This window comes from Manacus vitellinus, unplaced genomic scaffold, assembly GCF_001715985.3.
Source record: "Manacus vitellinus isolate BGI_N305 unplaced genomic scaffold, ASM171598v3 scaffold_5_pilon, whole genome shotgun sequence".
NCBI classification, from domain to species: domain Eukaryota; kingdom Metazoa; phylum Chordata; class Aves; order Passeriformes; family Pipridae; genus Manacus; species Manacus vitellinus.
This window is the reverse complement of record NW_021940682.1, coordinates 21,611,025-21,623,658: the sequence shown is the minus strand read 5'-3', so window position 1 is coordinate 21,623,658 and position 12,634 is coordinate 21,611,025. Positions and strand designations below refer to the sequence as shown.

General features: G+C 43.3%; 1 protein-coding gene across 1 annotated transcript in view; it reads left to right on the top strand.

Moving 5' to 3' along the window:
* Positions 1-12,105, top strand: part of ELK3 (ETS transcription factor ELK3) — a 38,191-nt gene extending 26,086 nt beyond the window's left edge. The window contains exons 3-5 of the mRNA XM_008920244.3: positions 1,922-2,716; positions 7,739-7,861; positions 10,494-12,105. Coding sequence (XP_008918492.1) covers positions 1,922-2,716; positions 7,739-7,861; positions 10,494-10,592 — 1,017 coding nt within the window. The 3' untranslated portion in view covers positions 10,593-12,105. The remainder of the gene's footprint in view (positions 1-1,921; positions 2,717-7,738; positions 7,862-10,493) is intronic.
* The last annotated feature ends 529 nt before the right edge of the window (positions 12,106-12,634 follow it).

Sequence of the window (12,634 nt, the reverse complement as noted above, 5' to 3'; positions counted from 1 at the left end):
AAGCCTGCATCAGTGAAAAAGTGCCATCCTTAAATACATTTATTCTTTTTCTGCTGGGAGTCACATTTTCCAAGGAGGATCTCAGTTGCCAGTGCTTGATGTAAAAGTAACTCAAAGCTGCCAGGAGCAGAGGGGAGGTATTATTTTGAATTAAAATATATATATTAGAAAAAGAAAACAAAAATCCAGCTGGGGTGTTTCCTTTCATATGTGAGTAGTTTGGAGGTTTTGCCTTTTTGAAAAAGAATGCAATACTGGGAGTGCACAGAATGTGCACCCATCCAATGTTTCACCTAATTAGCAGGAAAAAAAAATCTAGGCCAAGCCCAAAGCCATGGGAAGTGAAGCTCATGCAGACTGAGATCCTGTGGGCTAACTATTTGTCCTGAACCTTTGAAGGGGAAAAAAAGGCATTGCAGCATCTGTCAGGTGGGTAGATATGTGTACAATTCAGCATGGAAGAGGGCAGCTTTGTGCCTTTAGTCTGAGTTTGCCGAATTTAATTCTCCTCCTTGCTACAGATCCCTGTTATTAACTTGGGAAACAACTTTTTCCATTTATGCCACAGCTCCTGACCTGTGATGCAAAGCCACATCTCAGGGCTCTTTGTAGGATTAATTTTGTATTCAAGAAGGTGCCCTGAATGAAATGCCAGGACAGTCAGGACAGATGAATTACAGAGTGCAGTAGCTCAGCTGAAAGACAGAAGAGGTTCTGATACCCAAGTGCAGATTCTTCTTTCACAAAATCAGCCTTGCTTTTGTGACAAAACAAGGTGTAGTGCAGGCACTACAAGCACCCAGCACTATGTACTGTCCTTATATAAAAAGGGATGATGTTTGTATTCCTTTTTTTTCCCCTCTTTTTTATTTTCTTGAAAGGGTTTTTCAGAGGTGACTCAAAGACAAACTCTCCACCAGGGGCTTCGAGAAGAGAGAAATTAGCATGGAAATCTCAGGACATATTGCTTCTTGTGTTCTGCAGCACTTGGCTTAGGGTGGTAAATGAAGTGTTCCAGTCCCTTTCCTAGGCCCAGCCTGGTGCCATAAAGTGCCTCTGTGGAGGAGCTCACATATCCTTGGTGATAGCAAGCATTGTGTTAGAGCAGGCAGGAGTTTGCAGGAGGAGAGCTAGGACTGGAAATAAGATCTCAAAGGGAATCAGTTATTTACATAAAGGGGACACTTACAGAAATAGTTGTACAAACCTTTGAGAGATTTGGGATTTTTTCAATCATTAATTTCAATAGTCAGTTTAGACTGATGAAAACCTTCTGCCTGCACCAGTGAGCATCACGAGCCTAATGCAAGCCTGGAGATAGTGCCGGGGATACAGCAGGATGCAAATACTTTTCCAGCCCATGCAAGCGCTTGCATTTTTCACAGACCATTGAAAGAAGGTCAGTCACCATCAGTTTAGTTCAATCCTTCTGCATGGTGTAAGGAAGAGAGGGTAAATGGCTGGAGCCAGAAGGCTTAAGGTGGTTTTGTCCCTTATGGACATTCTGAGAGTACTTCTTACTTAGGGTGGTTGGTGTTGGTTTCGGGAGGCATAAGTGAAGGAGTTTGCCTTTGCTATGGAATGCAAACGGTGGCATAGCTCAAGTCTGCAAGGCAGCAGAACTGCTTTTACTGGAAAGAAAATATTCCCAAGCTGCTTCAGAGGAAGCAGAAGTAAAACAGACCACCAGCAGGTTTTTATCACCTAGTGATGGAGATTTTGTTGGACACATGAGGAGCAGGGGGTGGACTCCCTGGCAGAGCAGAGGTATTGGAATGAGCCAAAGGTGATCAGCATTAAGAGCCCCAAGGAATGACCTGCTTAACTCGATGAGGAAGCAGTGCCCCCCCTACCCTTGTGTTTGCTATACTGAGTGCCTCTGAAATGCTGATATTTCTAGCATCTTCTTTTGTATTTGCAGAACATCATCAAGAAAGTGATCGGACAAAAATTTGTATACAAGTTTGTCTCCTTTCCTGAGATTTTAAAAATGGATCCACATGCTGTGGAAATCAGCAGAGAGAGCCTTTTGCTGCAGGACAGCGACTGTAATATGCCTTCTGAGAGCAGGGATCAGCACAAGCACAGCTTGTCAGCACTGAAAAGCACAAGCCGTAATGAATATATCCACTCGGGCCTGTACTCCTCTTTCACTATCAACTCTCTGCAGAACCAGCCAGACCCTTACAAGCCAATCAAAACAGAAAAACTGGAGGAGAAGTCAGAAGGAAACATACCAGTCGAAGAAGTTCGGACTGTTATCAGATTTGTGACAAACAAAACAGACAAACAAGTTACGAGGCCTGTGGTGTCATTGCCTTCTACTTCTGAAACAGCAGCTGCCTCTGCTTTCCTCAGCTCTTCAGTATCAGCTAAAATATCTTCCTTAATGCTACCCAACAGTGCCAGCATTTCATCTCCATCATCATCTTCCTCCAGATCACCTTCTCTGTCTCCCACCTCACCCCTCCCTACAGAACACAGGAGCTTCTTCCTTGAGTCCAGTTGCCACGACTCAGATTCCCTTGAGCCTCTGAACCTCTCCTCAGGCTCCAAGGCAAAATCTTCATCTCTTCCCCCAAAGGCTAAAAAACCCAAAGGCTTGGAAATTTCTGCCCCACCTATGGTTCTCTCCAGCACTGACATCGGTTCCATCGCCCTCAACAGCCCTGCGCTTCCTTCGGGATCCCTGACTCCAGCTTTCTTCACTGCACAGGTAATACCTGCTTGTCTCCAGGCATTCCCTCCAAGTAGCCAAGAGTGTTAGCTCTATTGGCCTGTCATCATCTGATGGGAAAAAAAATCATATGGGAAAGAGTTAAACACAGCAGTGGTCTGAACAAGGGGTGGAAAGTAGGTTCCTGCTGGGGTTTGTTCCTACATGAGTGTGGGAAAAGCCATCACAGTTGACAGACTGCCTGAAGGGTTAAGGAGATAGGGAGCCGTTAGTGAATTGTTTATCAGTTCAAACCAGCCTCCAGGTCTACAAAACAAACAGGAAAAAGCCACAGAGAAAACCACAGGGGTTTTGTAGATCACAACTTGAGCACGTGCATTATGGGATGCTTGGTTAGATTCCTCTACTAGATGTTGTATCCATTCAAACAGTGTGACCTTTTCGTTAATTTTTGAATACGGAGCAAATGAAGTGGTTTCTAAGACAGGCTCTGAAACCAGTTTTGATTTACAAAGTTGTGCAGATCAACAGAGTACTTGCCAGAGCTGCTTTTCAGCACAGACCTACTAAATAACCAGAAGATTAGTTTGTTCTTTTTAATCACTTATTTGTGGTAATGTCAAGAGCGAGTTCTCATTTTCATGCTAGTCTATGAAAAAAAAAATCTAGGAGTTCAGAGCAGAAGAGGAAAATCACATAGATATGACTCAGTGCATTCATTGGTGAGTTTTGTCTTACAGTACCACTGCAAAATTAGACAAAAATACCAAGAGTAAAATTATCCCAATTGAGGAACACCCTTTAAGATCCCCAGCCCTGAAATAACGATGCAAATACTAGCACTGAATGTAACAAACCAAACGGCAAATAAATAAATACAAAGGTGTGTTACAGGCCATCACTCACTTCAGGCTGTCTAGGAGACATATTGTGTGCAGAATCCCATTACCTCATTACCCAACACCTCTCGGGGGTGTTGGAGGTGTTTGGTGCAGGCAGTGTCATGTGCCCGTGGCATGAAGGCCTGGCAGAAGTGAGAGTGTCAGCAAGTACTCTCAGCCAGCACAGCACTTGCTCTTATTTTCAGCTGGCTGCAGAGCAAGTTTGTGCAGTTCAGGCTCACCTGTAAACCACCAAGATACAAAGTTGTGTCACCAAGAAAGGCTGTCACCTGTAATTTTTGACATCATAAAGCCTTTAAGTGAAGTTACGTTTGGCAGGAAGAACAGAAGTGTGGCAAACCAAAATTGAGGTGATTGACAAACTCATATGACCTCTAACTGTGGTATAACCACAGTTTCTGCCTGTAGGGAGAAAATCTGACAAATCATATCAGATGCCGACCAGACACAATGACAGCATGAATTATTACAAACCCACTTTAATCTACTGCTGCCCCCAAACACAGTATGAACAGAGAATTATTTCCTCATTTTGTAATTATATTTTTAAACATTCAATTTCCCCATTAATCTATGAACTAGTGTACTTACTGCCCTGAAAGATGTAGAAGGGAATTAGGTAGAGGATTGTGGTGCTCCTTCAGCGGGATGGCTGCTTAGGCCATGAGGACTGTAACACCATGATGCAAGATAACTAAAGGATAATTTAGACTGGATCTGCTGTTCATCCCATTATCCAAGGAAGAACATGCATCATATCTCAAACATTCTCTGTTTTATCAGATCCTAGTAGGATACACTTGCTGCCATGGGGCAAGTGCAGAACAGGATGTCTGCTCCAGTAGTAATGTAGGTTCAGAGAAGGTCCTGTGGCCTGAGAGGGTATTTCAGATGGCTTTCTACTGCACCTGCTAGTCCTGAGGAATACTCTAGGGTGGAGCCCTGTGAGCACAATCAATTTCAGAACAGAAAAATAGGTTTGAGGGTGTCAGAGCATACAGTACCTTACTTTGGTAGAGAAATGTTAGCTTTCCATTTCGTTAGCTTCAAAGAGAGATACTTCGGTTTTGTTCAGCACTTGCTTCTTTTGCAGATTATTTATACTTATTACTTTTGTTGTCTCTCCCTTGGCCAATGTGGATATATAATTTTGACTCACAGTCTTTCTTCAGGCCTCTGCTTTAGCATTTGTTACATTTACAACATGCCATTTCCTTGGGGACAAAGTAGTGTGCCTGCAGCCAGCTCCGTTTTGTATCCACAGACACCACCCAGGCTCCAGCACATGCCTAATGATCTGGGAAGTAATGTATGTGTGACAGCACTTGTCTGTGATCTAACAGCTAAAAGTGACAAGGTTGTACTTACGCACATTGTTTGTCAGAAGTCAGGAGCCATGAGCATTGTCACTTAACATAATCCTCTCTGTGCTATGAATTATTTCTATTTAAACTGTTCCTATACTTAGGTTATAATGACATTTTTAAGTAGGAACTTCCCAATGGGTTCCACATCTACTACCAGATGTACAGCTGCATGAGGGCAGAAAATGAAGTGACACATCAATTTCCACATGTAATTTAGGGGTAGCCTATCCTGTGGTGTTGTTTACACTTATGTTTCCTCTGGTGGTTTTGATGATTGGCTGATGGTGATACTGAGAACAAGCCTGGGAGGCTCTGTGCTCTTTTTGCATTACATATTAAACGGATTTGGAGGTTTGCTTTGGCTGGCTCTTGGCTCTGGCAGAACTTGCAGACACTAGTGCTCTCCTCATCAGAGGACATGAGCTTTTGCTAGCACTGCTGGTAGGCATGTTAGCATGCTTCCAGAGATGAACCGAGGGCAACTAAGTTTCAAATCTCTCTCTCTCTGAAGACCTTCTCTGGCTGTATCTAGGTAGGAATAAACACCTCCAACTTTTCCTCATTATTTTCAAAAGACTCTCTCAAGAACAGCATTTTCAGTTCTGGTTATCTGCAGTTTCTTAGAGCAAAAGTAAAGAACCGAGGCTGCTCACTGGAGCTCTTAGTACTGTGTCCTTAGTTGAATGTTGATGGGTTTTGCTGCTTACATCTCTGGTTTTAAGGTTAGTAGGCTCTTCTGTAAGTAGATCTGAGTATTTATCCTGACCTAATTCAGTGTGTTGTCAGTCCCGTAAATCTCCATCAGTAGCTGCCTGCCAATGGAGCACCAGCTTGTAATACAGCACAGGAAAGGGGCTCCTGCTGGTGCTGCTGATTTCCTGCCCCATGAAAGCGCCATGGTCGTGGGAAGAGAACGACTGTAAGGGGGCTGTTCACAGGTGCCTGCTTGTCAAGGTTGTTTTTTCAGCTATCTTGACAAGAGCTGTCACTTGGTGAGATCAAGACAGAAGTCTTCTCCTTTCCAGGCCTCCACCCGCTCTTTGCCCCTTTTGTTGTCATGCAAATATATCCCAACCCTGACTTCACTGGTACTCCTGGGACCACTACACCTGCTGATTTACTGCATCAACACCTTTTGCTTTCCCAGTGATACCACAGGTTTATTACTCCTTGGGACATAACTGTGGTTTCTTCCATGGGATTTGGTGTTTCTGATCCACCTTCTTCAGCACAAGGAAGGTGGCAGTGTCCTTTCCCTGCACACATTTCTCCACAAACCCTGCTTCTTCTAAGATTCCTTAGGGAAACCACCTCTTTGTATTAAACTGCCTTTCAGACACCTGAATCACTGGGAGGGCTCTAATGTTTGCTGTTCCTTGTCTATCCCTTCTGCTAGTGTTAAACTAATTGTTTGACCCTGGTGTGAATTCCAGTGCAAACACGTCACAGCAGGTCTGTATTCCCGTGTGTTTGCACAGAGCCTCAAACACCACAGCTGATCCCTCAGGTGCTGCTATGCAAATAATGTCTGTCATATTTGAAAATCCACATGACCTGTGGTGCTGCCTGTGTGAGCCTGCTCACTGCAGAGTCCTGGTAACGGGGTGTGATGGTCCGTGGTGTGAGCAGCTGTTAAGTGTGACCCCAGTTGCAATTGCCACATGTGGGAGTTTATATTTCTGTCCTGGTGGGAAGCTAGCAGGTACCAGAATGCATGGTGTGCTGGTTACTATGGGAAATACTCTCTATCGTCTGTCTTCTGTCTTCTCTGTACATATTTTAAAGTCTGGAAAAATGGGTGTCCCAGTTCAGCAGAGCACTGAGGCACTTGTCCTACACAGCAAAGCACATGCTTATTTGCTAAGTGTGTACTCAAATCCATTAAGTGCTTTGGTAAATAGGACTGATTTTGATAATTGGCATCAAGATTACTGGTGAGATTAACTCATTACGCCAAATACTTTTTCAAAACTGTCACATCACTTCCACGTTCTATTTTGGAATGATAGAAGTTACTCTGTATACAGAATAATTTGAGTGATTCTTCATTTGAATCAAGATTTGCACGTGCTTTAACTCTACCTCCCCTCCAATTGTGCTTAGAAATGCTGAATGCATTCCTAGCAATTCTTAGACACCATGGCACTGGAATGAGACACCTCTGAGTTGGGAAAAGCTTTGCATTCTTAGTTCTTGCCGTTTTGAGTCTTTTCAGACAATCAGCTGTGCTCTCTGCCATCCCTCTGGGCACCCAGCCCATACCCTTGCCCCTCCCCATGTCAGCTTGGGCACTGCCAGTTTCTTGAAGCCTCTTCCATTATGACAAGGCGCCATCAGGGGAGTAAACTTCAAAGGCTGGCAGTGACTCTTTTGGCTCCACACATGATTGCATTAATACTTGAAAAGCTGCAGTCAGGTCAAGCAATTGCTGCCCTTCAGAAGGTAAAGACTGATTCTGAAAAAGCCTAGGCAGAGTTGGCAGGCATTGGGGCATACATGGTATTATTCTACACAGCTGCATGAGTGTGGTTCACATAAACAATAACTGCTTCTCCTTAAGCAAACAGAAATTAAATCCATTTGCATATGAAGGATTATTACATGTGTGGGTATCCAGTATTGACGAGACAGGAGGCAGGGCTGGATGGGCAGCTGCTGCTGACCATGCTGTATGTGTGAATTAACTGGGAAATGGAGCCAGTAGGTGATGTGTAAGATTGTAGGGGTGGTGGCTGCTGGATGGAGCTGTAACTCCTGAGCCATGTGTCATGGGGTCTTTTTTTGTCTTGCAGACCCCCAATGGATTATTGCTGACCCCCAGCCCGCTGCTGTCTAGCATTCATTTCTGGAGCAGCCTCAGTCCTGTTGCTCCTCTGAGTCCTGCCAGGCTGCAGGGACCAAACACTCTCTTCCAGGTAGGTCTTTCCAATGCGCAGGTTTCATTGCTAAAGGTGCACATGTGGAAGAGACATCTCCTTACACCAGTCTGGAGCTTTTCAAACAGATTAAGAAAATACAGGAGTTAACAGGCACTTTCTTATAGAGAGGCCTGCCTACTTACCTGTACCTTCTTTAAATCGTTGGCGGCACAGTCAGAACCTGCAGGGCAGTGTCCACTGCAGCAAGCACACACATGCTGTGTGAGGGAAACAGAAATAAATGCTGGACCCCAGTAAAAGAAGGTAACTGAGCTCTCAGAGCTTCTGGAAAAGAGTGAAAACCAGTTCAGGACCAGCCAGGAGAGGGATGGAACACAGCTCTGGGAAAACCAAGAGCAGTTTGGGTCTCACACAGTAAGGTGGGTGTAGGTTTATCCTCTTGTCTTAATTAGCTATTTCTCACTCTAGAAAGACATATTTGTATTTACAGTAAGGGCACTCTGAACCTGAAGGCTCCATTTCCAGTTCCCCTGCAAATTATCCATGTGTCCTCAACCAAGGACATACTGCTGAGCATGACTTCTCTGTAACAGCAGAAAGGCAGCTTTGTGTCCACTCTCTCGTGGGTATTGGCAGAGTAAACATCTCAAAAGTTATTGAGTAAACCATGATGGCCACAGCACTCAGCTGCAGCATCTGCTTGAGGCTTAGGAAGAAGATGGTGGGGATGATATTAGCAGTTCCAGCTGTAGCTGCTGCAAAACAGCCCATTCATTAAATCAGAAGAAATTATGCTGTTCTCCTCATTGGCAAAAAGCACAGGAACCCAGTGGCCATCTGTGCAGCTGAAGAATGCAGGGTCACCCCTGGAATCAACACCTCGACTGCTGTGGAGGGCCAGCACTTACAGAGGAGGAAGATACTGCTAGACAGGGACCCTGTGTTAGTCTCTGAACCTTCAGGGAAACTGACTGCCTGAATCCAGGGCTGGGCTTCAGCTCAAGTGCTCTGCTCAGGTGCAGTCTGCACTGGGGGAGTAAGCCTTTCTGCCTCCAGTGGGACAGCTGCACATGGAGCTCAGGGCTCCTTATTTGTGTTTCAGATAAGCTCAGTAATTTGTATTGGAGCTTAGTTTTGCACACGTAGTTAAATCAACCAGACAGTTCATCTGAGAGAAGTGCCTGCGCCAAGGCCTGGAATGAGCTTGGACAGCTATGGATACACACTGGCCATCTCCTGTGGGAACTGAAAGTGAGGAGTGGCCTTGGCTTTCCCTTCTGAGAGACCCCAAGGGCCTTACAAACGATGTTTGATTCAGTCAAAGGCCACAATGACAAGCTGTAGAGCACAACGATTTATTTAACAGCAAATTGGAAATGAAAACCACAGCCTGAAGGCCAGCCAACCCCACTGAGAACTGGTGGGTCAGCAGTGTGGGTGTCAAGGCAGAGCTCTCCTCAGACTCCTTGCAAAGCCAGCCCACACTCCATGCAGCTAGGCAGGGAAGAGCTTGTAATCCAGGTCTGTGTTTTAATGAATCTTGGCAGAAGTCACGGAAACATTTCCTGAAATTTGGTTTGGTTAAAAGAGAGGCATCAGGCAGTCCTGGCCACACCAGGAGCATGGTGCCAGCCCCTCCTTTGCAGCACATGCTGCTGAGCCTGTGCTGCTCTGCCTGATTTTCAACAGAATGGTGGAAGACAGGTATCATTAACTGACATCTTAGTGGAAGAGTAAACTTGTTATGAGCAGATTATGTGCATGTGTAGGGAGTGATTACAGCAGAGTTGGCTGTTGAAGGACGGATCTTCTAAGAGGTAAAAATACACCAGATGCTTGAAGCTGAGAGCTCTGTTGTTCAGCTCTGCCTCTCTCAAGCTTGTGGAGCTGGGCCTTGAGGCCAGATCAGTATTTACCACTGGGATAATTCTCGCCTCATGCTGCAGCAAGTTTATTCCACCTACTTGCTTTACTTTTTCTCAGGTCAGATGTTAAGAACTAGTCAATAAATATCACTGCGGGTAAGTTACAGAACTAGGAATATACAGCTTCTGTATTGAATAAGTATTTTTCTGCATGGTATTTCAGAAGTAGCAGATTAATATAAATAATTTATTCTGCTTCACATGCTGAATGATTTGGTGTAGCTGTAGTTTCTTAGTGAATACAGAGAGAAATTGTAATTACTTGAGAGTAATTTTCCCCATGCTTTGTATTCCCAATTGTACTTTTTCTGCCCTAAATTTACATCTCGACTTTCACTTTTGCAAAGGTCTTTCCTGCATAGTGTTAAAGAAGGGCAGACAAAAAGGATGTATTGTAATTAATAGGCTGTAGGCTGAAAAACATTTTTGGAAACAGAATGGATGGCAAAGATTTCTCTACAGTGTTCACTTTCCCAGGGCAATGATAAATGTATTATGTGAATTTTTATATAAAATATAGCCAATAATAGATTTCTATATCCCCATATATTTACAAATTAGTCATGTTTTGTCCTCTGTTTTGCATTCCTAATGGCTGATGCAGGCATTTGGATATATATCTTACTGTATAGACATCACAAGCCTTGAAACCATCTGGAGCCAGTTGCTAATGCTAAATCCATGTGCTTCTGGGCTGAATGCTTTGAGATAAAGAGTAATTTTTACCTTTTGGCCTCTTACAGTTTCCAACTCTGCTAAATGGTCACATACCAGTGCCACTCCCCAGTCTGGACAGAGCCTCTTCACCAGTACTGCTTTCTCCAAACGCTCAGAAATCCTGATGATGCCTCATCGCGCCAAGGATGTACTGGTGGATTTAACACTTCATTCCTATGGGCTAGTTTTTCCTGTGTTATGAGAAGGACATTGTGAAACCCTTTATTACTTCGGTTTGCACTTTTCATTACATGGATAATCTACTTTTATTATGTTAGCATTTTTCAACAGTGTTTATATATAAAAGTATATATAAATCTGTTATGCATTAAATGAATTATAATTTTTTTATATCATAGCTCTCAAGTGTTGAACACTTCTGTTGTTGAAGTACTTTTCCTAATGTTTTGCAACAATGTATCTAATAGGGATGTGAAGCTTCTTTTTAATCCCTTTTCTTGCATATTATGCATTGTGCTTGTGTAAACTATAACCGGCTGTGCCTTCTTTTGCATAAAGTCATGTAAATGATTTATATATTTTCTAGTATTAAGATAAAAAGTTGAAAGAAAAAAACTAGTATTGAACAGCCCTATGATAGTATTTCAGTATTTTCTCCATGGATAGGCCATATGATGCAGTGTATTAATGTAACTTTGTATTAAGTGCTTTCAAATTGTATAAAAATAGCCTTATAATTTTTGTTTGCTGAAGAAATGAAAATCGTAATCCATGTTACAGTCAGGAGATGTAGTTAGGAGTAACAAAGCCACATTTATGCCCAGGTTCTTCTGGCGAGTTGCAACAGGGAAGAACTGGGCTGTGTACGTTCGAGACATTTCCAGCATTTGAGAATACTTCTGTAGAAAAGGAGACATTGCTCAAAATTTATTTGGCCTATACTTCTTATGAACTGTCAACAGTACAGCTGGAAAGACTGCAGGTAACCTCTGTCCTCCTAGGGAACGAGGATCATTCCTGATAGAGAATTTCCAGGTGCTTTGTTCAGCCATGCCAAGTGCCTTCTACTACTTACCTGGAAAGATTATTGTAGCTACTCAAGCTCAGAAGGTCACATTTCCCCTTCCCCCAAAGCTGGAACAGTTACAGGTCTGTAAATTAATGCCTGGTGCTTGCAAAGAGGCAGAGACTGTACATGTGGGATGTTTATGTATAAACAGCTGAATTCTGGATGAAAAAACAGCACTGTGTTACTATATATTTGTAACTTGAACTTTCTGGGTATGTTCTCTGCCTTGAGGTGATGGCTTAGTCATCTAAATGTCAGGTTAGGATTAGGCCAGACTCCCTGGCACCACAGATTCTAATCTTGGCAGGGCTGATGCAAATCTTCATTTTTCTGAGGTGGCTAAATTGGGTTGAATGCAGCTTTACCTTGTAGGTTTTTCAGATGAGACCTTCAAAAACCAAACCAAAATCAGAATCCCGTTTGCGACAGGTCATTAGAGCCTCTACTTTGCTTTCTGGCCAAAAGACCATTCTTTTTGAAATGTATGCAGTGAGTTGTCTGCTGATTTTCTGCTTGGATGCATTTCAGTGATGGTGTGTGTAGTTAATTGTAAAGTGCTTTTGGATCCTTCAACCTGAAAGGTGCTAAATAAACATTTTATTAATGCAGTTCTGATGTTGAAAAGCCATTTTTGGGGCAGAGGTGGTCTGACAAAAGACAGCAAGAATTTTCCTCAGGCGCCTGGATTGCACAATCAAAAATGACTCCTCAGTTCCACTTGCAGTAATTAACAAGATAAAAACTTGCTGTATCTCTAAGAAGTACCAGCTGATAAACAGAGCAATTAGATGCAAGACATGAGGAGAACAGGATGAAATGCTTGGGAAGTCATTTGCCCCATTCAGCAAATGGTGCAGTTTTAAGAGCTCCAAGCTGCACCACCCCACAGGGTCAAAACCAGAAGATGAACTGACACTAAATTTATGAGTGAGGGCAAATTTCATACAAAGGGAAATCAGAATAGGTTGGAAGAAAGGGCAGAATGTAACTGATGGGATTGACTAGGCTAGTGGAGATAAAACACTTCTCTTCCAACGCATTCCTCTCAGGTACATGGAATATTTTTCAATAATTAAGCTACAGGGAGGCAAATATTTCACACTCTAGCACCAACTCTTGCCTCATTTTTAAAGAAGC